The sequence below is a fragment of the Epinephelus fuscoguttatus genome, linkage group LG5 (assembly GCF_011397635.1).
Source record: "Epinephelus fuscoguttatus linkage group LG5, E.fuscoguttatus.final_Chr_v1".
NCBI classification, from domain to species: Eukaryota; Metazoa; Chordata; class Actinopteri; order Perciformes; family Serranidae; genus Epinephelus; species Epinephelus fuscoguttatus.
In genome coordinates this window covers 31,359,884-31,383,909 of record NC_064756.1, presented here as the reverse complement: position 1 = coordinate 31,383,909, position 24,026 = coordinate 31,359,884, and the positions used below count along the sequence as shown (strand labels likewise).

General features: G+C 40.6%; 1 protein-coding gene across 4 annotated transcripts in view; it reads right to left on the bottom strand.

The window, feature by feature from the left end:
• The window catches only part of nbeab (neurobeachin b), a 235,287-nt gene that overhangs the window by 160,292 nt on the left and 50,969 nt on the right, over positions 1 to 24,026 (bottom strand). For all 4 annotated transcript variants that reach the window (XM_049575634.1, XM_049575636.1, XM_049575637.1 and 1 more), the window contains exons 2-6: positions 12,686 to 12,917; positions 11,318 to 11,418; positions 10,976 to 11,071; positions 4,866 to 4,987; positions 2,708 to 2,834 (exon numbers count right to left, since the gene is read on the bottom strand). In XM_049575634.1, coding sequence (XP_049431591.1) covers positions 2,708 to 2,834; positions 4,866 to 4,987; positions 10,976 to 11,071; positions 11,318 to 11,418; positions 12,686 to 12,917 — 678 coding nt within the window. The remainder of the gene's footprint in view (positions 1 to 2,707; positions 2,835 to 4,865; positions 4,988 to 10,975; positions 11,072 to 11,317; positions 11,419 to 12,685; positions 12,918 to 24,026) is intronic.

The window sequence follows — 24,026 nt, the reverse complement described above, 5'->3', positions numbered from 1 at the left end:
GTTAAGAGAGATCAACGTACATTGCAAGCCCTGTGGTCATATTTATTATGTGACTACTGCAATGAAAAATTGCTTAAGAAAACATAATTTATCATAATAACTCATGCATTTTATTGAAGGCAATTATTACTACATTTAAAAATTAAAAACTGATAAAAACACCACTTATTTGTTGAGTTGAATGTTTGTCAACAGCTTTCCCAAGTCTGAATTAATTACTTTTATAGGCAGTAAACCCCTTTTAAATGTTCCACCGCTCACCACATCAGTAAAGTGCAACATATCTTAAGGACTGTGTATTTAGTAATTAACGCAGAACCTGCAGATATATTATTTTATTATTTATTCACACCAGTACACTATTATGCTGCATTTCATTTCTTCAAGTTTTCTGTTTCTATCCAAGAATTTATTTCACATCCTACGTTGCCAATGCAGCATTTGAAGATCTGATGTCAGTTCTTTTGATTTAACATTGAACATCTGTCCAACTTTTTCTCCTGACTCAGATCATTTTTGCCTCTTTGAATTGTAAAGTTAAAAACGGAGGGATCAGATCAGTCCAAACTCTAGGATTCTGCCTTACATGCAAAAAGGGAGCCTACAGAGTGACAGGGAACCATTGTGCTGCACTGCTACAGACAATAAGGTAGGGTCTTGTCATGGAGGTGATGCAGACGTAGGTGCCATGTATCAATAAATGTAACTTTGATAGAAAGAAAGGAGAATTACAAATGTTAGGTTATAGCTTTTCATTGATAAGTGCTTTTAAAGATAGGGAAAAAAAATATTGTGTTTGTAAGTCATATGACTTTTCTCTGATATCAGATAACAAATGAAATAAATGTAACATCACAGAAGTCAATTCATAAATCTGTCTGTTTACAACTCTGGAGCTGCAGACCACTATATGGATGCAATCTGACAACACAGAACAGAGTCACTCAAAATACTCAAACAAACAAGAGGCTCATAAAATGAACATTGGGTAAGACTGGCACAGCCACTCCCAGCAGCAGGCACAAGGTTGTCAATCTTTTATGCGACTGTGTGCCTACTGTTTATTAGTTTGACCCATGAAGGGCACCATGAGCAGTCTAATGGAATCACAGCCGTCTATACACACAAAGTTAAGGACTCTTAAAAGAGGATTCATGACTGAGGGGAAGAGTGCAAGCTGCCCGCAGATAATTTAGAACGGCACTTATCCACAGACATCTGAACCCAAAATCAATTAAATACTTAATTCAACATGTTTTATCTTCTAACAGCTTCTACAAAATGATACCTGCACTGTTGCAGGATGAATACTTGTTTCCAGGTGTTATGTGAAGGCTCTAATTGTTTGACACATGCTTTGAGCAGGTTTTGCGTCTCTGCAGGGAAAGCTACGCTACACTAACATTCCATGCTAAATTAAGTTTCATTTTCTCAACTACATTTACATCCAATTACACCTGTAAGACTCCTCTGGGGGTCGCAAACACTTCAGGTGTATGTGTACTGTAGACAACTTGTAATGCCAATAAAAGAACAGATGTTGGGTAGGGTGTCACGGGTAAGTGTATTGTAGCCTGAACTGCAGGGTATTTTTTAAAAAGCAGCATATTTTCTTGTTTTAACAATGAAATCTAAAGACTTTATCACTTTGCCTTCAGCTCAAACCACAGTTATGAGCAATTGTGGCATTTGGTGGTTAGCATATCCCAAGAGAGTGCTGCAGGAACGAGTCCTAAAATGTGGAAATTAGTTAGCATTTTGGCACTACCAGTTCCCTTGTCTTGAAATTCTTGTTTTTTTTAGAAGCCTGAATTAAGGTCTGTGGTTTAGTTTAACAGATTTTCATGTTAAGCTTTACGACACAAAATAAGTCAGTAAATACCTCACTTATAAATTATGATGATTTTACGTGTGTTAGAAGGCAGTTGCTAACAAGTGGCTAAGTCAGACAGGGCTTTACGGCCTCCTTGTGGTGGCAATGTTGAAGTCTTAATGTAGTTGGTTTAAAACCTAACATTAGCTCTTTATGTCCGATGATTGCATTTAAGCTTCAAAAATTATAAAAAAGATGTTAATTTGTGAAAATTATCTTGCTAGACAAATGTGTAAGTATCATAGACTTTTGTTTGCTATAGAGCTAATTTTCTGCTAATAATCCAAAATCCAATAGAAAAATCCCTTTGGCTTTTTAATGAGGGAACCAGGGCGATGCAAACTCCTGGGTCTGCTGACAAAAAAGACGTCTTTTCTTAAGCACTCTACTTGTATACAGATGTGGCTTACATACAGTATACTTTCAGTAGCTGCTACGTATGTCTGCTGGTTCAATTCAAATAGCTTAGGTCTAAAAAACATAATAATGGATGCATTAGAAAAATACGAAGTACAGGAGCACACTCATTCACACATCATTCATAATTTCAGAGCGCTGTTGGAATGTACCGTTTTGTTATTCAGAGCACCACACTCTCAGAGTGCCAGAGCACACTCTGGGCGCTCTGTCTTGGGAGATGGAGCAGCAGAGCTCTGAGTGGAGTGAATGCGTGATTAAATTAACTGTTCTTAATTCATGTAGAAATAGAATGCTCCTTTTCATCCAACAACAGCACACTTATTTTAGTGCAGGGCGTCACACTGGATTTACAATAGCACCCAATACGTGGTATAACAGCTGAAACACATGATTAAAAGCTAAAGCTGCTCTTACCTTCCTGGGCTGGAAATCATACTTCACACAGTGCTGGAAACCTTTTCCTTTCGACTTGAGTGATGTCACGATCAAGCAGTTACCAACAAAATGTGCAGAATACCCAATGCCCTTGCTGGTCCGAAAGCTGTAAACCGAAACATGCACAGTATATATCATGAGCTGCAAACTTGACGGGGTGAACCTAATTTATTTGTCAACAAGCAGGATAAAATATATTTCAACCCAGCTGAGGTGGAAGGTTTCTGACTGCTAAGCCATGCAGTGTGACTTTTAGTATTCCTTTGAATATTTCCTCCTCGACGATACTGTGCAACCATACTAACCAGTAAGTGAATGCCTCCTTCTGCATAATAAGACTGGGGCAGACATAATTTTTAAATGCCTCGCGCAATGCAGACACAAAGCAATTTGCAGGAGTAATTGACATGTAATTCTTATGATTCTTGTGAGAATTATGATATTACGCTTAACCAGCTAGAACAGGGAAATACCCGAGGTGAGAGCTTCTGCAAATTGCACATGCCTGGTAACAACTACAAAGACGAGGAGAACACTTAGTTGATGAGCACACTTCAGTGATGCTCCCTGGATCTAATCCCTCTACTCTGATCTTCTTTACTCCACAGATAAAATATATATACTGTCAGCACTGGGGAAATGCCACCTTTATACAATATGAGCAGACCCTATAGATTCCACACCCTGCAAACAAACAACCTTGCAATCCTACACTAGTTCGCTATTCTTTTCCTGTTTGGACTGGACATCTTTTTCACTGCTGAGTGCTGACATGTACTCACTACAATCCTGCAGTCTTTAGGTCTATGGCAGTCTACCACCTTCAAAGCCCCACACCACCACCACCCGTTGGGATCATCTAAAACAAACAGACCACTTTGACAAGGCAGATAAAGAGAGCATAGACTTTTGTGGTTCATGCGGGGCCAGGGAGATACAGAGCCCCACACCCAGCTGCCACTGAGCCAGCCAAGACGCTCCAGTGGACAAGCCTGCTTGTGATTACACATCAGGTGGAAAGCAGCAACCTTGGTCTGCTTCTGAAGATACAATTCTTTTTTGTTGTCTACATGCCCTGCCACTGAGCTATGAGGCCCTCGGAGCAATGCATAAACAGGATTAGCTCGGCATATCTCAGCCTTTTTGTGACTCTGTCAGTAAGAAATCGCTGCCACATGAATACCAACAACTTTGCTTAGGCAATATTTCTTTTTTTTCCTCTTTTTGATGTTACACATCAGAGAAACGCAGAACATGTCCTTCCAAGGCAAGTAGATTCTTTCATTCAAACTGTGTGATCCAGGTAAGCAATGGCAGCCAGCAGACGATACAGTGAACTAACTGTTATCTCTGACCAATTAGTGTGAACAGTCTTCCCTGTCAGCCAACTTTACCTTTTCATCTTTATTACCCACTTCCTTTTTCATTCCCTTCTACAACTCTTTTATGTGTCCCATTGTATTCAGTGATTTTTCTCCCAAAGCTCATCTCATAAACGGAAAGAACCACAGCCGAATATCACTGCACTTTTGGGTTACTGACTTTAGCACTAATTACCCACAAGCCACTGCAAGAGCTGGGCCTTATGTGGCAGATATTCAAATCTAAATTAATACCTCCACAGTGCCTCCCACTGCAGCAGTCAACCTCTGTAACAGCCAGTACCAGTCACCACGGTTCATACTTCCACGGGTTTTAATCTCAATAATCTCACCTAATTCCCCTCTTTCTCTATTATAATTCAGGAACATTATCTGGGGAAAAAATGAGGCCCTTTCACAAACCACATTACATAAGCGTTGCCAGTGTGTGAAATATAGTGTCTGTAAAACTAGTTTAACCTTGAAAAACAAGTTCCAGTCATAATCTGCTTAGATGGGAAAATCACTGTAGGTCACAGAGTATCAGACAGCATATTGCTTTGTCAATAAAGCTGCTGGTAGCTTTATAGGTCTCTGCAGAGAGGGAGTGATTTCTAATACAAAGCTAAAGCAATTAGATTGATGAAAAACAAGAAAGTGTAATTTTCTCCTCTCTGTTGTCATAACGTGGACTTACAGCACCCCTGTGAGGGAGCTAGGAGGGTGTTGAGGACATCGGAAACATGGAGCACAAATGTATGTAATTGTGTTCTCACCAGTACAGATATGGTTTGTCCTTGTCGACGTTGATGTTATTCAGGGGATCCATCCTGAACCAGGTGTTGAATGTAAACCCGCTCTGATAAGGCCACTTGGCAATAGGAGGTAAAGCAATTGCCTGGGACAAAACACAAAAGATGAATTATGCAGTACGAGAAACAATTGTTTGAAAACTCTGACACTGCCTCTATTAGATTAAGTTATGGTAGAATTAAGCTACACTATGTCGAGATAAACTTGAGTCAGAGAACAACATTTAGGTATTTAAGAATTACTGCCCAGCTGCCTATACTGTAGGAATGAAGCTTTTGTCCACTATTGATGAACATGTATAAAATCTTAGGTTACAGAAATGTGCATGTTCCTATTTCTTGATCATTTTTACAAAACTATATATGACACAGGAAACTGCAAATATGATAGAATATAGAATTTTACGAGCTGACTTATTGGATTATAATTCCTGCTCATACTGAATATTTTATGATGGCAAGTGTCCAGCTTCTCTGAAATAAATACAGGCATGATTACTCCTATTTGCATTTTGGGAAATTTGCTATTAATCTCTAGGATTCTGGAGAGAGTAGTTCAAAACAACTCTTAAACCACCAGTGAAAAAATATATTTAATGAAATAACTGTGATAACTTATTTACTTACTTTTATATAAATGCTTTGGCATTATGCAAAATAGTTGAAAAGTTAATACACAGTGGGCTCCACTCTGTCCTGTCCTGTCACAGGCTCCCACCTCCCTCTGCTTAGTCCCTCTACTGTATCTCTGGATGAAATTTTTTCACAGAGCTTAAGGCAAGCCCCATGCACACTCAATTAAAATACACTTGCTTTTTACTGAAGTGCATGGACGCTTTAGTGCTGGCGACACTGTCCCCCTGCCCAACAACATTTTAGTGCTGCTGTCTTGAAGAAAATTAAGAATGACTTGCATTGCAGCAATCAATTCTAAAATGATATTATCCATCATATATCAAACACATCCTGATGAATATGTGACTTACCATGAACTCCTATTTTGATAAAACTGTTTCCATAATTGGTTTCCTCAGAAGCGCAATAGATTTTTCTGCCCACTATGTCTTTCATTATGACTGTCAGTAATCTCTCAAGACTGATTCTGCAATTTACATTGTAAAGGAAGACATTTTTTTTTGGATTTCCAGATTGGACTGTCAGTAGTTTCACTGTATGATACTGTGCAGTCACCTCAAGACTTAATGTGACACATTCATAATTTCCGTTATTTTTTCCCCCAATAATTTTCCAATATTTGAACTCTCCTGACCAATTATTCTCTAGTTTTGTGTTCTGCTAGTGTCCTTGTCACAACTGGTAGCATGAGGTGGTACCTGCAGCCTAATCACAGGCAGGTCCAGGTTGCACATGTAGTCAAGCTCTTCCAGGATGGCACATCCATATGTACAGTCGCAAGATGGTTTTCTGTGCCTCCCAGCACAGTCTCAAGAGCATGAGAAAGATACCAGGAGACCAGCCATTATACAAGGACAGCTGGACAGAGCCGTATAAGGGCATCAACCCAGCAGCAGGACCGCTTTATGCTCCTTTCTGTAAGGAGGAACAGGTGAAGCAGTGCCAGAGCCCTACCAAATGACCCCCAGCAGGCTACTTGTGTGCATGTTTCTGACCAAACTCTCAAAAACTGACTCCATGAGGGTGGTATGATGGCTCGACGTCCTCTGGTGGGACCTGTGCTCACAGCCCAGCACTGTGCAGCTCAACTGGCATTCGACAGAGAACACCAGAATTGACAGGTCCACCATTGGCGCCCGTTCTCTTAACAGATGAGAAGCAGATTCATACTAAACACGTGTGACAGGCATGAAAGCATCCGGAGATGTCGTGGTGAACGTTACGCTGACAGTTACTGGCCAGCATGACCGGTTTGGCGGTGGGTCAGTGATGGTCTGGGGAGGCATATCCTTGGAGGGTCACACATAACAGACCTCCATGACATAGCCAACGGTACCCTGACTGCTGCTAGGTACCAGGATGAAATCCTCAGAGCGATTGTCAGACCTTACACTGGTGCAATGGGCCTTGGGTTCCTCCTGTGGCGTGTTCCTCCTGTAGCCAGAGTGGCTGGGCAGTTCCTAGATGACAAAGGCATTGATGCCATTGACTGGCCCTATCAAACCCCTGACCTAAATCCAATTGAGCACCTATGGGACATTATGTATCGGTGCATCCAACGCTGCCAGGCACCGCCATAGACTGTCCAGGAGCTCACTGATGCACTGATCTAGGTCTGGGAGGATTTTTCCCATCTAATACCATGGATATCATCCATCAACTCATCGGGAGCATGCCCTGATGTTGTCAAGCGTGCATACAGGCACGAGCAGAGTTGGGTATAACACGTTACAAAGCAACACGTTAGAGTACTTTGATTACTTTTTGCAGTAACGAGTAACCTAATGCGTTAGTTTGCTGTTTAAGTAATCAAATACTTAACCACATTTTCAAACAAGACATCAGTTACTTCCGTTACTTTTAGAACGCTGGTCCCTCAGCTCCGAAACAGCAACGGCTGTCTTTTGGTCCTAATAATGGAGATAACATTAAACCTATCAGTCTGAAAGAAGCCACGGAGCTTGTGGCTCGCTACGTGGTCAGAGAAATGCGGCCGTTGTCTACAGTGGAGTCTAAATAGGTGGAGTAGAACTCGCTGACAGACATATTTCAGACTCGGGACTTGCATTATGCCTGGTACACGCTACACACTGGTACTCACCAATTATCCCTGGTCGTCTTTCACGGCGTGTGTGATGTCATCGGGTTACTCTTGTCTTTTATTTTTTATTTTACTATTATTTGAGTCACTGTGTCTGTTCATGTGCCAGCCGACATGTTGTTGTAGTCACCTAAAAGCGTCAGCAGATGGCAGGAGCTACATTTGAAGTGCCATATGTAAACTATCAAGCTACTGTATCTTCCACAGGAAGTTCTGACAAATGTTTCAGAATAAAAGCCTATTTAGAAAATGGAGGGATTCTCTCAGCCAAGGTTATAAGGGGCTTTTAATTTGAAACAAGTGTTGAGTTTGAAATGACGGTGCGATATATTAACTTTACAAAGACAACGGGAGCGGATAAAAAGTAAATATATAAACACACAGAGGGATTAATACATAACGGACCGTCTATAATGTAGTTTGTTTCAAATGAAGCTGGGAGCCTCTGCAGTTGTGGTGAGTAAAAGCCCCACCACTATTTGTTAATGTTATAACGACCGTGAGGATGTACCATTGTTTGCTAGCTTGATGCTAATGACAGTAACTTTAACTCAGCGGGCTGACAAAGTGCCTCTGCTGCTTCACACCATCATTTCCCCCTTTTACTCTGTGTGGTAACATCCCTAGAGGAAATATTTAAAACGCTGGGGTGTTGTTGTCATACAGTTGTCTACGGCAGCAGATCGTTCTGTGTTTCTACTGGTCAAAGTGACGGCTGTGATGGGAGAATTGGATCTCAGTGAAGGGCAAGTAGTCCATAACTTTAACTTTGGAGACAAAAAAATGTAGGCTTAGCGCCCTGTGGTCCATTGCCCAATAGGAAATGTAGGATACTCAAAAGTACTTTAAAAGTGCTTGAGTTACTTTTCTCTGGGAGTAACGTTGGAAGTACTTTTAAAGTACGCAGGGAGTAACGCAGTAAAGTAATTGGTTATTTTTTAAAAAGTAACGCAGTAACGTACTTCGATTACTTTTAAAGTAACCCTTACCCAACACTGGGCACGAGTATACTTTTAGTCATAATCAGGAAACATTTTGAGCCGAAATCCATTTTGCTCCTCAGAAAACCTATCATGGAAGCACTTCTATCATATTAGAACCTTTTTTGGTGACGTCACATTTAACAAGGCGAACCCCGTGCAGAGCTAGTTTCGAGCAGCACAACCCGAGGCGTGCTCAGTTTGGTAGTTTGGCAGACCGAGGTGCGCTGAGATGGATGTGGCGACACAGCAGGGGAGGTGTCGAAAGATCCAGCTTGGCGCAGTGACAGTTTTGTGCCAAAAGGCTTCGCCACAGGTGCGCTAAAAGCTCACCAGCTGAAACCACGTCTACTGTCAGCACAGGCGGAGCGCAGCCGGTGTAAGCCGAAGTTTGGCTGACTGGCGGACAGTGCGCACACGTCACCAAAACCTCACAGGCAGGTTTCCAGAATGTCAGGCACATTAACAATGCAATAAATACCCAAAAAACCACTATTCAATGCAACTATCTGCAATCAGTACATAAATGTATCTCTATATCGACTGTCCCGTCACCTGGCACCGTTTGGCACGTTTGGCACGCGTAATGGAAACCCAACTTGATTTGATTAACACAGCTGCAAACTAATGAGTTCACATCCCTCTCAGCCAACCACAAACAGCCACAGCATCAGATAGGGAGTATATATTCAGCATCTGTCATCTTAGAAAAGCCAAAAAAAAAGAAACAGAGTAAGACTGTGAGAGAGAGAGAGAGAAACGCAACATTGATTTACAATTGTGATGACCTCTTCCCAGGCTACCTTTGCATCATCAGCCTGTGGAAGTCTGCTCGCAGTTCCGTATATTCGGACTAGGGATGGGCAAACGATCAAAATTCATTATTCGATCATCAAAAAAATTGGGGCCCATGTGCAGTTCACCCCTGTGTGTTTACAACCATTGCCAGCAAGAGTTACAGGCTTCAGTTTTCAGCAAAACCTCCGTGTTTCAATGGCGTAGTGTTTTCAGTGGGCTCAAGGGAAGCCGCCGAGGCTTTGGAGAGCGATGAGAGCCTCCGTCTGTTAATAATTTTTTGCCGGGCATAGGTCTGGCGGGGATCTCGTAGGCCTGTCAAGCCACCGTGCTTGCCGGGCCGAAGGGTGTCGTTGGCACAGCGACTCGCCGGGCAGGGGGTCTCGTTGGCACGGCGACTCGCCGGGCGGAAGGGTCTCGTTGGCATGGCGACTCGCCGGACCTATGCCCAGGCATTGTAGGGGAAACACTGCGACTATCGATCAAAATTATTTGTGATCGATCAAAAACCTTAACAATCAATCATCGATAATCGAAAATTGATGCCCATCCCTACTTCGGACACTGCCAGCTTGGACCGCTGCTGCTCTCTTCTGCCATGGCGAATTGAGTAAACTCTCATTACGCCTTCACACAGCGCATTTAAGGGCGAGGAGAGGGACTCATTTGATTGGTGTGATGTGTGTAAAACCCACTCCACGCCTTCTCTCCTCCCTCTTTCCAACTTGCGCAGGTAGGAGGGACGGAGGTGGGAAAGAGGAGTAGCTGCGCCAGCACGCACGGTTTGCCAAATTTGCAAAATCTGCCTGGCCACACCCAGTTAGCGAAGCGCAGGTGCGCTGCACCCCGCCTCACCCGGTCTGCGAAACTAGAGCCCATGATGTGTGATATAGTGTGAGAAATGATTGCTGTAATGCAAGTCCTTTGTCCTTATTTGCTTCTTCAAGCACCAGTATGGCAACAACACAAATAGACTGTCATTAAAATCTACTTAAATGCTGTTGGCCAAGGGGACAGCGCCGCCAGCACTACCGCTCACATTACTTACATTTTCCCATCTATAAACCCTTTTTAATAATCTGTACTCTTACTACAGTCAGTATACATGTGAATGTAGTATTAGCAGAGCGGTTTCCATCTACATGCAATGGTCAGTTCACACCTGTTTTCTTATTATATGAAATCATGAAATAAAATAAGTTAATGAGGCATGTTGGATTAAAATGGGGATAATCAAAAAGAAAAATTCGAATTCACAGAAGAACCCTTGCTGCAATAAACATATTAAAATTTTATGACAGATAATTTTGTAAAGTCCAGCAGATATCATAGCGTAATTTTTTAAATGTGGATTTTCTTCTTTACTTTTTGTTGTTGTTGTTGAACCCTCCATGTTTTCTTGGACATCCATCACTGTACAGTATCAGACACTGCTTGGTCATTTAATTTGTGCACATTAACTATCCGTTGTTTTACCCTAATAACCTTCAGGGCTCCATAAAAATGCACAAAAACATGCCATTTTAGAAGTGATTGCAGAATGAAAACATGTGGGAGCTTACTGCTGCACTGCGACCAGGAAAGTTGAAGAAGGCATCTGGACCGTGTCTCTGGGGCATCTGATTCAGCACCGACAACATTTTGACCGCATGCTTAGGCTGCACAGGTGACAAAGATAAAAAAAAAAAGTAATAAGAAGACAGTCAAGGTTTTCTCTCTCACTGTTTGGGCTGCAGTCAATACACTGTCAATTACTTTGTTCACTCATTCTGCAGTTTGTCAATTACAGGACAAGCCCTTAACAGATCAGTGTGGTGGCTCTCCGGGGGCAACTCAAGTGACAGTGTCAAACCAACACACACTTATGTCTAACTCGCTGCAACTTGGTCCCTGCTAGCACTTACCCAGAGGCCTCCTTCCCCTCGTAGCATGCTGAAGAGCAGTTTCAGTTCCTTCACTGTGATGCTGTAGCTGGCCAGCACTCCTAACATGTCCACTAACAAATCTTTAAAGGCAAGACAACATATTTGCATCACCAAACACACACACATTGACAAGAGAGAGAGGACAATCATCAGTTGTAGCTGCATTTTACAGATAAAATAATTCAACCAGACTGCGCAGGAGGTCTTCATGGTGAAAAGTATTTATATGCATCAACCTGAGATAATAAAAACTGTTTCACTTTAGTTAGTTTCGCTTCATTTTTAGCTTATTATCTGTGAGATTCCATTATATTTATCACAGAAACACTTCCACTACAATTACATGGAAACTGACTTGTAAATCAAAGTGAAGTCTAAACTGTGAATTGTTTAACTTAGAGGCACAGCTACACCGCAAGGAAAATGTATTTAGATTTCATCGGCTGAAACATCATTTAGTGACCTGAATACAGATTTCAGGGGCATTTTCCAGAAGGATAAAACCAAAAACTACTATTGTATTCCCTACAGACTGCAATATTCATAGACCAAAGTTCAGGATGTAACTTAACAGTGACCACAACACAGCCATTTACCTCTGGATGATTCCTAATCTCGAAATAAATGAGTACCAATATCACATTTCATGACGTGTCTGACATTTGTCATGAGAGCATCATGAGGCCTTGCTGCTAGCGGGAAAAAAACAAACAAACTTTAATTTATTATCAAATATATTTTAAAATATTCTGGATCTAATATGTAAAAGTGAAGTCAAAATTTAATTTAAAATGTCTTTGATAGTGACATCTAAAAGAATTCTTGAATTACTGAAATAAATAAAAACGGGCTGACAATTAAATAGCTGTAAAGCATACTCCAAAGACTCCACACTTCATCTGTTCCATATTTTCAATATATTTAAGCAAGTAATACATTCACTGCTGCCCTTCTTTACTGTTTTGATCTTGACTTAATTTGTTGACACTATTACAACACAGGCAATACTGTAAGGAAAATCAAATTGGTGAAAGTTAAAGATTTGCAATTATGTTTTCTTTATTCATGTTATAGTGGACCTTTGGTGCATGGCTGCTTTGGAGAAGTCACCTAGCCTCTGCAGAACAGGGCTTGCAGATGGAAGTGAGCTTTTCCCACCCAAAACTTACATCACAGCTTTGCCCGTCTATTGTAACTCAAAATGCAGATCCACTAAAAGATACGGACATATGGTTTATAGCCCAACTGAAAGCTAAAACTAAGAAGGCATGTTTATGGGAAAATGAACATACATGTGCTATCACTGCTGCTGAGCAAAACAAAGGCCTGCTCACACCATTATCATACCTGCAATCATGTCGTCCACTGAGCTCATTTTGAGCAGCACCTGCTGGATGAGGCCAACCTCAGTGCTTGTTTGCAGATTGCGAACACTTTTTCGAAGGATGGCTGTGAACATGCTCCAGATTTCAGCCTGGCAGGTGACGTCACAGTGCCCCAACAGCTCCACCATGCAGCCGATGCTTTCTGCATCTTGGATAATGAAGTTTGTCTCCAGATCAAACTCACCGCCCACCAACTGCAGAATAAGATGGGACAGATAGGGAATGTAAGAAAAGATTGGATTTTTATGCCTTTCACATGCTGTTAAAATTATACTCTGCTGATGTAATGATCCGGCATGGAGTGATGTGGATTAAACCAAACTTTCACCACACTGAGCACTGCTGTCTGACCAAGTTTTCAACCCTGTTCTTGATCTTTTTTTTTCTCCAAGGGGAAATTAACCAAGAGGACCCTGTCACATATTTTTCAGGTCAGTACTTTGATGTTAAAGGGCTGGCCAGGACTGGAAGAGGAAAGTGGAGATCTCTTTCCTTTTAAAAGGTTTTGATCAGAATTTAAGCACCCATGAAAACAAAATAGCCTGGCATTTAATGAAAAGAGGGGGGGGAGGGACTCTCTATAGCCCTGCTGGCCCTTTTGAGTCACAAATGATAATCACTATTAAGAAAGTAGAAAACAACAATCAATAATGCAGTTCTTCAAGTTCAACAAGCATGAAATTAGCCCTCTAAAGAAGTGCATGGTATATATGGGAAGCACTGACAACAACTTGCTGGTGGGCATCAAAGCAAGCAAGTGGAAAATGGGTCTTGATATCCACCGCACATTACTGTGATTGACAGGTAATAGCTGGGTGAAATCAAAAGCAGCCTAAAGTAGAGGAAAGAGAGCAGTCCATTGAGGTATAAATTGAGCCAAGGCTCAATCATCATCAGATCTTGGAGCAAGTACACTACAATGATGTGTGTCACTGGATTGCTTGGACTTCAAGATTGGAGAGGGTCTTTCCTCAGAGTGAAGTTGTTGTGCAGAAAAAAATAAAGTAACTCCACAGAAGCTGGGTGTCTAATTTACTTTCAGGTATGACACACAGCACAGTGCATTTAAGTAAGATTTATTGTAAGATTTAGGGGGATTTAATGGCAACCAGCTGAAACTTCTCCTGGTTGGAATTCCTTCATTGTTTAGAAGGTTTTGACTGGGAGTCGAGTTGTTCATGGAGGGCTCTTCTTTCCCAAAATAAACAGACCAGGTTGTTAAAAGCCGTAAAAACACTGAAAAAAGCGTTTTGGGGTTGTTGTTTTTTTTTTTTACAAATCTGTGTTTCTCCTCACCTGTTCGGCTTTTCCTGCACTTGCAAATGTGCGCTCACCTATTTTCTCTGATACTCTTAATGTGTGCTCACCTTATTTCTGATCCAGACGTTTTTACCAGGAGCCGAATTATCTGCAGAGGTCTCTTCCTCTCCAAAACAAACTGATACGGTGATTTAAAAGAGTAAAAACACTGAATAAAGCAGTATCATGTTACAAATCTGTGTTTTTCAGACACTCTCGTTGCGGAGGGACTGCCAACGATGGTGGCTGAAATAAAAACACGACTGGCCCTACCTAGAGTCAGTGTTTGATTTGTCCATTCTGGGCTACTTTAGAAACATGGCAGTGCAATATGGTGGACTCCGTCAACGAGGACCCACTCTCTATGTTAATATACAACCAGCTCATTTTAAGGTAAAGAAAACACAACAATTAGCTATTATTTTCAGGTGACTGTACACTGAAGAAAACACACTTATCATATTTTATTACATTTTTGCCAATATATCCCTCTAAATCCTACACACTGAACCTTTAAAAAAGTGCAGGAGAAAAGTGGGAGGACGTTTTATGGGAAATCATGCACTTAAACTAATTTCAAAAAATCAAACCTTGTTAAGCCCAACTGTGCCACGTTTAAGTCTTTACCTTTAACTGTTGCTGTAGGTATGTAGATCCTAGCAGTAGATGACAGAGTGAATCTTAAGATTTCAGCAACAAGCAGCTATTGCAGACATATTTTTTAAAACCATCTCTACAGCTAAAATTGATCCTGAAAACCAAAGCTCTTTATCAATGAGCACAGAGAGCAGTGAGGCACTAACAATAACAGGAATTTCACAGCTTGAAAACTCATGGGGTGGGCTAATGTGCAGTCTGAGTTGGCTCAGTGGCCAATATGTGCAGACGACTCCTATAAAGCTGAGCAAGCTGTAACACGTCTGTCTTCTAAATATAGTCACTACGTTTACTGATATGGAAAACTAACAGATTGGTGGAAAGTTCTTTATTGGTGTGCAGACAATCATCGGTGCCAAACTGCCCACTGCTCCTACCACCTGCCTAATGCCACCATGCATGTCCTGCTGCACAGAGCCAAACACAATAAAGCAACATTTTGTTGCTCCATCCTTCTGTCAGATAAAACATGTTGCATCTGGTGGCCAAGTCTAATTGGGTAGTGAGCATTGCACTTTGCAGTATAATATCAGTTTGTACCAAAATCCCCAGTCATGTCCAAAAGATGATCAGTTATACAATGGAATATTCACATAAACATATCCAACATATCACACATTATCTAAAATCCTACACAAGCTCACGAAACACATTTTGTTACAACAAAAATACTTCTAACTATCAAATCATGTGTGTAGTTGTACTTGAGCAAACTCATTTAAAAAAAAGCAAGATTCATATGAAACTAAATTAAGCATATTTGGCATTATACTAACCTTATAAAACACTGCTAAGGACAAAAACCTAATAATGGAGTCTATACAGCAGCTGTTAAGCCCCCTTCTGCTTTGAAATCATTTATGCATTCCAGTGAAGGTGCAAATGTCACTATCAAAGATGAATGGGAAAGAGAAGAAGGTAAAAAGTTATTCATGTTAAGTTTAATGTCAGGACAAAGACATCCAAATCAAGCTGCTGATGACAGGAAAATGGTGGTGCATTTATGGATTAATAGTGACATCAGTGTTTGTGTTTACCTACTCTGTGTTTTCTCATTACCCCTGTGGTTCTTACTTTGTGGCCTTTTATGGCATAAAATTACCAATATATCAACTGACAATAAAGACTTTTTATGGATCTAGATGTTGTCAAAGGTTGTTCATCTCAAAGTAAGTTATTATCATCAGACGAAAGGCTCTCCTCTTGACAGCCAGACGCATATTACCCAATATGGCACGCAAGGGGGGAAAGAGAGCCATGAGGTCTAGACTAAGCCTCATCATTCTTCAACGCTATTGCCATTAATCACACTATTCACAGGCACGCCACAATCCTGAGAAGCAGTGTAATTGCAGATTCAGATCCTCGAATAATTTTCACCCATTCTGCTACAAGAGGTAAATAAAGACATGAAATCACTGATTACACACTTAATACATGGAGAGCAGAGCTTCTCTGAGCCATGCCAAAATTCTACAGAGTAAATCGATGCAGAGTTAGAATACCACTTAAGTTTAGTGACATAAACCCCATAATCAGTGTTAAGAAGTAAATGACCAAATTGTCAGGGGCAAACTGCTGCAGTCTGTTTACATATTTAAACAGTAAAATATGATTATGGTATGATTGTTGCATGTTATACTGCACTCTCTCTTCCTGATTCCCTGACTGTGATTCTATTGTAACCTATCTAATAAAAATGGAATGCCAAAAATGTTTTATCTTAACATGACAGCATAAATACACCTGTCTATGTAAGTTCAGTTGACAGGGCAAGTCTGACAAAACTAAAACTATAAAAGGTCCAAGAAGCTGTCAACAAAACTTTGAGATAACTACGTTAAGGCCCATATCTGGAGAAGGGTATAAAAAATCGTTTGGACCGACTCCGACTCTTTGTTAGAGCTTCATTAGGACCAAATGGCCACTCCAGCTGAGCTTAAGAGTTCCTCTGCAGAGATGGAGAACCTGTCAGGAAGACAACACTCTCTGTAACACTCCATTAATTAGGCTTTCTTGGTAGAATAGTTGGAGAGATTCCACTCCTAAATTAAAGGCATATGGCAGCATGCCTGGAGTTTACTTAATGACCGTAAACCTGACAGCACAAGACAAAAATATTCAGTTGCTGTCTGGTGAGACAAAAAATGGAATGGTGGCCTGAACGGCATGTGGCAAACCAAGCTGCAGCAAACAGCTATGGCTCATCACCTGGCTAATATTGTTCCAACAAAGAAGATGATGATGGTTACAGCATTACCAATAGGACCGACGAGACCACAAACAAAGTTAAATGCAAGAAGATCTTTTAACGAAAAAAAAAAAAACCTGAGAATGCGATGAGGATTCAACTTTAAGTGTGACAATGACCTTTCAGCACACAGCAAAGTCAGTGCTGCAGTGGCTTCATGACAAGAGTCTGAGTATCTAGTGACCCAGACACTGTCTGAGGTCTGGAAGTAAATCTGTTTGAAAATCTGTGGAGAGACCTGAAGACTGCGATTCCTCTGACTGTACCCATCCAATCTGACAGGAACTAGGAGCTCAACAATACAGCTCAAAAGCACTAGACGGTAAAAGCATAGAGGACTTGAAGATGTGATTGCTGCAAATGGCACCTTTTAGAAAGTAATAGAGTCTGAAAGTTTAAAGGTCCAGTGTTTAGGATTTGGGGAGATATATGGTCAGAAATAAAAAAATGATATAAGAAGTTGTTTCGTTATGTTTCTGTTAGTGCATAATCACCTGAAATTAAGAATAGTTGTGTTTATGTTACCTTAGAATGAGCCATTTATATCTACACTGGGAGCAGGTCCTTGTCCACAGAATCTGCCATGTTTCCTCAGTAGCCCAGAATGGACAAACCAAACACTGGCTCTAAATAGGGCCATTCATGTTCTGCTTCACCCTCTACCAGCCACTTCACAATGAGCAGCTTTTTTAGCAAACTTTTTTGAAGCATATGAATTTAAATCACAGTTTGTTTGTTTTGAAGAGGAAGAGACCTCTGCAGATATTCTGGCCCCCAGTGAAATCCTCCTGAGAAAGGAACATTTAAGAAATCCTCACGAGGAGTTCATGCTTGACACACATGTTGTTACTTTGTAACTCATGTCTAGCACAATTAAATTTTTTTAAAAAAAGTTCTCCTCTATAATAATAATGTATTTGAAGTTTCCCTTTACATCCTTTTTTTTCTTAAACAAGCAATGCTTAATGTAATTACAAGGTGTTAAACTTCACATATTACAACCTGTCTAATGACTACCATGCAGAAGCAGTCTTGGGTGTAGCACAGTATTATCTAACAAGTAAATTATGCTATCTGCAATGGTGGCCACTGCGTAATTCTAATGTTTAAAGGAAACAATGGAAACAACAAAAGGCAGGGGCAAAGCAGGGTGAGTTTTCACTCCCTCCAAAACTCCCCCATCTGAATTAAATGTTTCATTTTCTTTCAGACTCCCTGCTGACTTTCCAGGAGTTATCTAAAGTACTATAACAGCAGGAAACACTGGCAGTGAGAGAATGTGGCTGTACAATAATTTATTTTTCCCCTATCTCTGACTTCTACTCCTGATAGTTTCTGGTGATAGAACACTGCTAGCCTTGCTCTGTTTACCACAGTCAAACCCGACGGCAGCTCAGTGTGCTGGTGAGAATGAGCTCCTCGGCTAAATCCTTTCTCACTGAGACTGTGGGATGATAGCCCTATCAGTAATCTGCACAAAACAGCAGGAGTTGCTTTGGGAAAGACACAAGTGTCATAAATTCAGATACAAATGAGTCAGGACATTCAAGAAACACAAGGGTAATTTAACCATATCTCAGTACACTATATTTACTGCTGGGTTACTGTACTGATACTGTACACTGTTGCTATTATTTGTTCAACCACAGATTACCCACAACTCATGATTAGGGCTGGGCAATATATCGATATTATATTAATATTGTGATATGAGATTTGCTATTGTTGAAGATCTTGGATATTATAATATCGCAAGTGTTTCCTTTACCGGGTTAAAAAGTGCATTACAGTAAAGTGACGGGGTTTTTTTTACTTACCAGACTGTTGTAACTGTTCTTTTATTTGCCCTTACCCTAGAGCTACAATGATTACTTGATTAATTGATAAGCAACAAATATGAAATTAATCTGAAACCATGAAATTGAAACTAATTTGATAATCTATTAAGTGGTTTAAGTTGTTTTTTGTTTTTTTTTAAGAAAAGTCAAAATTCTCTGATTCCAGATTCTTAAGTATTAATATTTTCTGGTTTCTTTACTCCTCTGTGAAAGTTAACTTAATATCTTTGGGCTGTAGACAAAACGAGACATTTGCAGTCATTTTAGGCTTTGGAAAACACTGATCAACATTTTTCCCCCTTTTCTGACATTATATAGAACAAACAACAAATCGATTTGAGAAAACAGTAAATGAAAATAATAACATTTGCAGCCCTGCTATACCCACTTTACCCACAACATATTGTGAAAACACCAATGGTCAATGCTATAATATCAATATCAAGGTATATGGTCAAAAATATCATGATATTTGATTTATTTTCTCCACGTCTGTATTTGTTAAAAACTGGTGTATATGTCCTTGGAAATTACAACTATACTAAATGGCATCAAATGGATAAGTATTTGTATGATGAATAATGAATCACATTATGTATTCAGTAGGAGTTTAGAATTGCAGGCCTTATCCTGCCATGCGGTCACCATGTTGCCATAAATCTGCCAGTCAATCTGTGTTGTGCCTCCGTTTATCACAGTTGTCACTGGATGCAATGATTTCAAACTAAGCTTGATTCACAAGTAAATACTGAAAAGCATGTTAGATTTATCAGAAACATAATATTTTCCAGTCTTTCAAATCTTTTTACAAATAAAACCTGTTGTTGCTTCTGTGACTTTACATAAAATCGCAAAAGTATTTTTGTGGAAGGGGGAACTGTTAATTGATGTAATAATGATGACACCCTCAGAATTCATGTATTAATATGAGAGACATCTAAAGTGTGCCTCTCTTTGCATGTGGCTAGGAGCTCAGAATATGAGATGTCAACTAAGCATTCCACGTACAGCCTGCTCTTTTCTGTGCCTGTGTCTCACTAAAGGGGGGAAATTGAAAAATGATGGGCTCGGACTGAAGTCTTTCAGGTGCTACAAGTATTTGAGGTCTGTGTTGCACTCCTAGTAAAAGACAACTTGTCAGTCAGCATGTCAAGCGTCAGCTTAAGCATTTATCTCTGCACACCCACCCAGCCAATCAGTATTCATGTTGTTTCCACTCAACCATGAACGCAAATGGAATTAAATCTTCTGACATTTCTTTGAATGCACCATAATTCAACATCAAAGAGGCGTGAAAGTTCTATATAGTGTGAATGCACTGAATTGCAGAATCACACAAACACACGCACACACACACACACACACACACACACACACAGACTTCCAGAAAATCTTAGCCATGTGGAAGCACAGTGTAATGGAGAGAAGCAAATCCGGCAGCCAACAATCCATGCTGTATGATGCAAATACCCGTGTGCTGGTTCAAATCAGGGTTTTGCAGACTGAGGTAAGGCTAACCCATTTCCCTGTTCTCAGGAGAGGGGCCCACGGAAGGAGAAAACCTGCCTCTTGCAGCTATAGCTAATCATATAATTTCAATTAAGAATATCTGCGGCGGATTATTAAGACGCTCAGAAGCTCGGTGGAGCTGCGGGTCGATGATTTGCAAACCAGAGAGGACGGTTATAGCAACAAACCTACAATGTGAGGCAGGAGAGTAATACCAATTTAATTAGGCTCTAGCTGGTATCTATGCAGCTCAAGCTGGCAGACCTGTCAGGGTAGTTACACCAGAGTAGTGAGTGACAGCAAGCTCCCTTCACTGTAATAGCACAGAGACTTTGAGAGAAGGACTTACCATTCACAAACCAGAGGTAAAACTAGATTAGCAATAATGCCTTTCACTCACTCATGCACATGGGCCCGAGGTTCACTGAACTGCTCACAAGCTTGTAGTCACTTTCACCTGGCTGGCCAGGAAAGAATGGGATCTTGTGATGTTACAGATAATCCAGCAGAGCTTGTTGTGTCTGAGGAAATGAAAGAGCCTAGGCCATTATTGTGATTCTTTAATGTGCTGGGAATAGTGCAACCCGCAAAGCAGGCATTTATTTTACTGTGCAGGAAAACAAAAAAAATTGTTTATGTGAAAGCAATTAAGGTGTGTGCGTAAGTTTAATTTTTCACCCCCGTGGCTCCTCTCCTTTAGCGCATTTGGGTTATGAGCCTCAATCAAGTATGTTTTTTTCCCTTAGAAAGAATTCATTTGTGCGTCACTGCTATGAGGCAGAGAATTAAAAGAGTTACATCTAAGCCCTCAAGAATCCCTCCACTTTCAACTGCTTCTGATTAGGCCAGGGCTGAAGGCTCGCCGTTGCCATGGTGACAGGCAGCAAAGATTGGACTTGAGACAGTTTCCAAGGGAAGCCTACAGTGGCCACTAAATTGGGTGAAAATAAATAGAACTGATGTCCTATTTACAAAGGCTGCTGGTGGAGTGCACGCAATGCAGTGAAGGAGTCTCTTGGGGGCAGATGTGGAGAGAAGGGGTGTCCTCACCAATATTTCTAAAAAATGAAAAGTGTTCCAGGTTCAAAAGCACACTCATCTAGTCGGCCAGATGTGGACAATGGCAGACGCTGTTATTAGTCAATGTCCACTGCATCATTTTTGTATGAATATCATGAGATGCGCAACATCAAAATCACAACAATACCATTAAACTGCATGCTCAGGATCATAACAATTAGAGAATGCACTAACTTGATAAAAGATAACATCAGAAGGCAAGAGGCAGGAGTTCATGAAGTGCATGCAACACTAACTATCTCTGTGTGGTGCATTTGTGTGGTAGCAAGAAGCTCCGAAATATGATGTTCAGTGTTGCCGGAAAAACAGCACAGCATTGAGAAAACCAGGCAAACAAACATGGATGTCATCAAAAGGACAATATAACTTGTTCTCTTATTCCAGCAGAGCACTGTCAATACTTGGGGGCCAAACTCTCAGATTAAACTTGAGCGTACCAAGCACAATAACAAGGATCAACTACAGAGTCAGAACAGCCTCCAGCTGACTTTTAAAGCCAAATGCAGTCAAAGGGATAAAATATGATGCAAAAATGTGGTATGCAGAAATAAAGAGGAGGAAACAATGAATTGACCATTTTGCAGCCAAGTGCTTAGCAGCACCAGAGGGAGTTAAACACGAAACATAATATCCATATAGACTACTTGGATTTTCCAACACTTCACAGCCACTCTAAAACACTATTTTTCAGCAACAATGAGGCAAAGGCAGATGAAAATGTTTGAACTGTTCAAAAGCAAAAGACATAAAAGAGTAGTTATGTAATTTATTCACAACTTATTCACAAAAGCACTAGCATAAATAACTTCAGATTTTCACAGATATTTTGTAAATCAATGCATTTTCTACTTTAGACTGACATTCTTTTTAGAATATGTCATTGAAAAAAAGCTTGTATTTTGAAGGAAAGGTGATACTATGAATATGAATATGAAAATACTCCCTCAAAAGACAAGAGAATTGAACAGAGAGGTAAAAAGGTCAGACAATAAAAGAACTTCACAGTAAGTCATTTGGATGCTATATTTTTCATAACTGAAATGAAATAAATCGTCTTACATTAGCAGTTGCAGTCCTAGAGAGGATGATATGAATCCGGATTTTTTTTCATCCCTGACATGCAAGTACAAAAAATGTGGAACTGAGAACCACATGCAAAAACAAAAAAGTCAAACTAATTTGGAAAACATGTGCCTGAAGACAAAAAAACCCAACAAAACCATAAATTAGCAATGTGCACGCAATGTCTAAGCTGTAGTTACCTTAGGTCAGTGCCAGCTGGATTTTCAGTTGACCAGAGCCCAATTGCTAAGATGACAATCCTTAGCATTTAGTTCCAGTTTTTCTTCAGTGTGTAAATGCTGAAATGAATGTCTTGAAAAGAAAGATGTGCGAAGATATTATGCAAACAATAGCATGCATTGGGACAAAATGGCACTGCCACTCCAGGGAACGATTATAAAGAGCTGGAAAAGAGCTGGAAGCCTACCTAGGGACATTCTTTCTTTATTCTAAAAATGTCACCAAAATAAAGGTCAAGCCATTTAAGGAACAGGGGTGTGGAACGTTGAGGGGGGGGGGGTCAAACGTGTTAGAAATCAGCTTATTGCTTCTGTGGTTTCATTTAGTTTGATGAATGGTTTTCACATCAATGCTGAATCATGCTAATGACCACACTTCAAATGCCCTATCTACCCACTCTGCTTCAATGACGAGTTAATCACACCACAGAGCTGCATACTGACTGGGAGCGAGAAAATAATTATTCTGTTTCCCTTTAAAAGGCAATGATCGTATAGAGAACATGCAGCGATCAACAGAGAGGGAGAAAGAGGAAGGATCAATGTTTCCAAGTTGGCAATATTAACTTCCTTTTTGTTTAGTCCCTAATGTTTTTATTAAAACTAGTGCACTGCTCACACTACAAGACATGATATGCCCCTGACTGTTGACATGGGGGTACATTTACACAACTGATCTCAGACAAAGGTTACTGATAATTCCAGTTGGAGGGATCTGAAACTGTTGCAAATGATTGTGATGTTGTGTCAGCAAAAACACAAAGTTTTAAGTTTAAGTTTATTTACTTTAAAGACGTCACTATGTGTACGTGTCGGCTGCCTGCCTCCTCTTTTTCATTGGAAACCGCTTCAATGAGAGGACAACTGCTCCCACCTGGTCACCAACATACTCTAACTATCTGGGCATTGTTATTGGCCACAATATGAGCCCTGACACCAAGCCAACCATCAGCTGTTGGTAAATGTCGGGCATCTGCGGTCCAAGTTTTTGAGGTTTATCAGCTTTTTTTCCAGCTCATTCAGTATGTTCACCAACAATGTTTGGCAGAGCCTGTTGGTGAGTGAAATCCCTCTGACTACATATTATGCGATAGGTATCCTCCTGTGCCTGCTGATGATGTTCTGGGATGCCAAAACCAAAGCCGGGACGTCAACAAAAGCACATGGTGAGGTTTAGGCAACAAAAGCACAGGTTTAAAAAAAGAACATCATGGTTTGGCTCTACATTCCTACGCGAAGCGAACACGGGCCTCACGGGTGACAGTCCAGGATCTGTTGGGCCCATCCACCACACCTCCTGCCCGCCCTATAGGAACTTTTCAGCTCCTTACATTATATCTTGACTGGCAGCGTTTCAAACTGACAGCA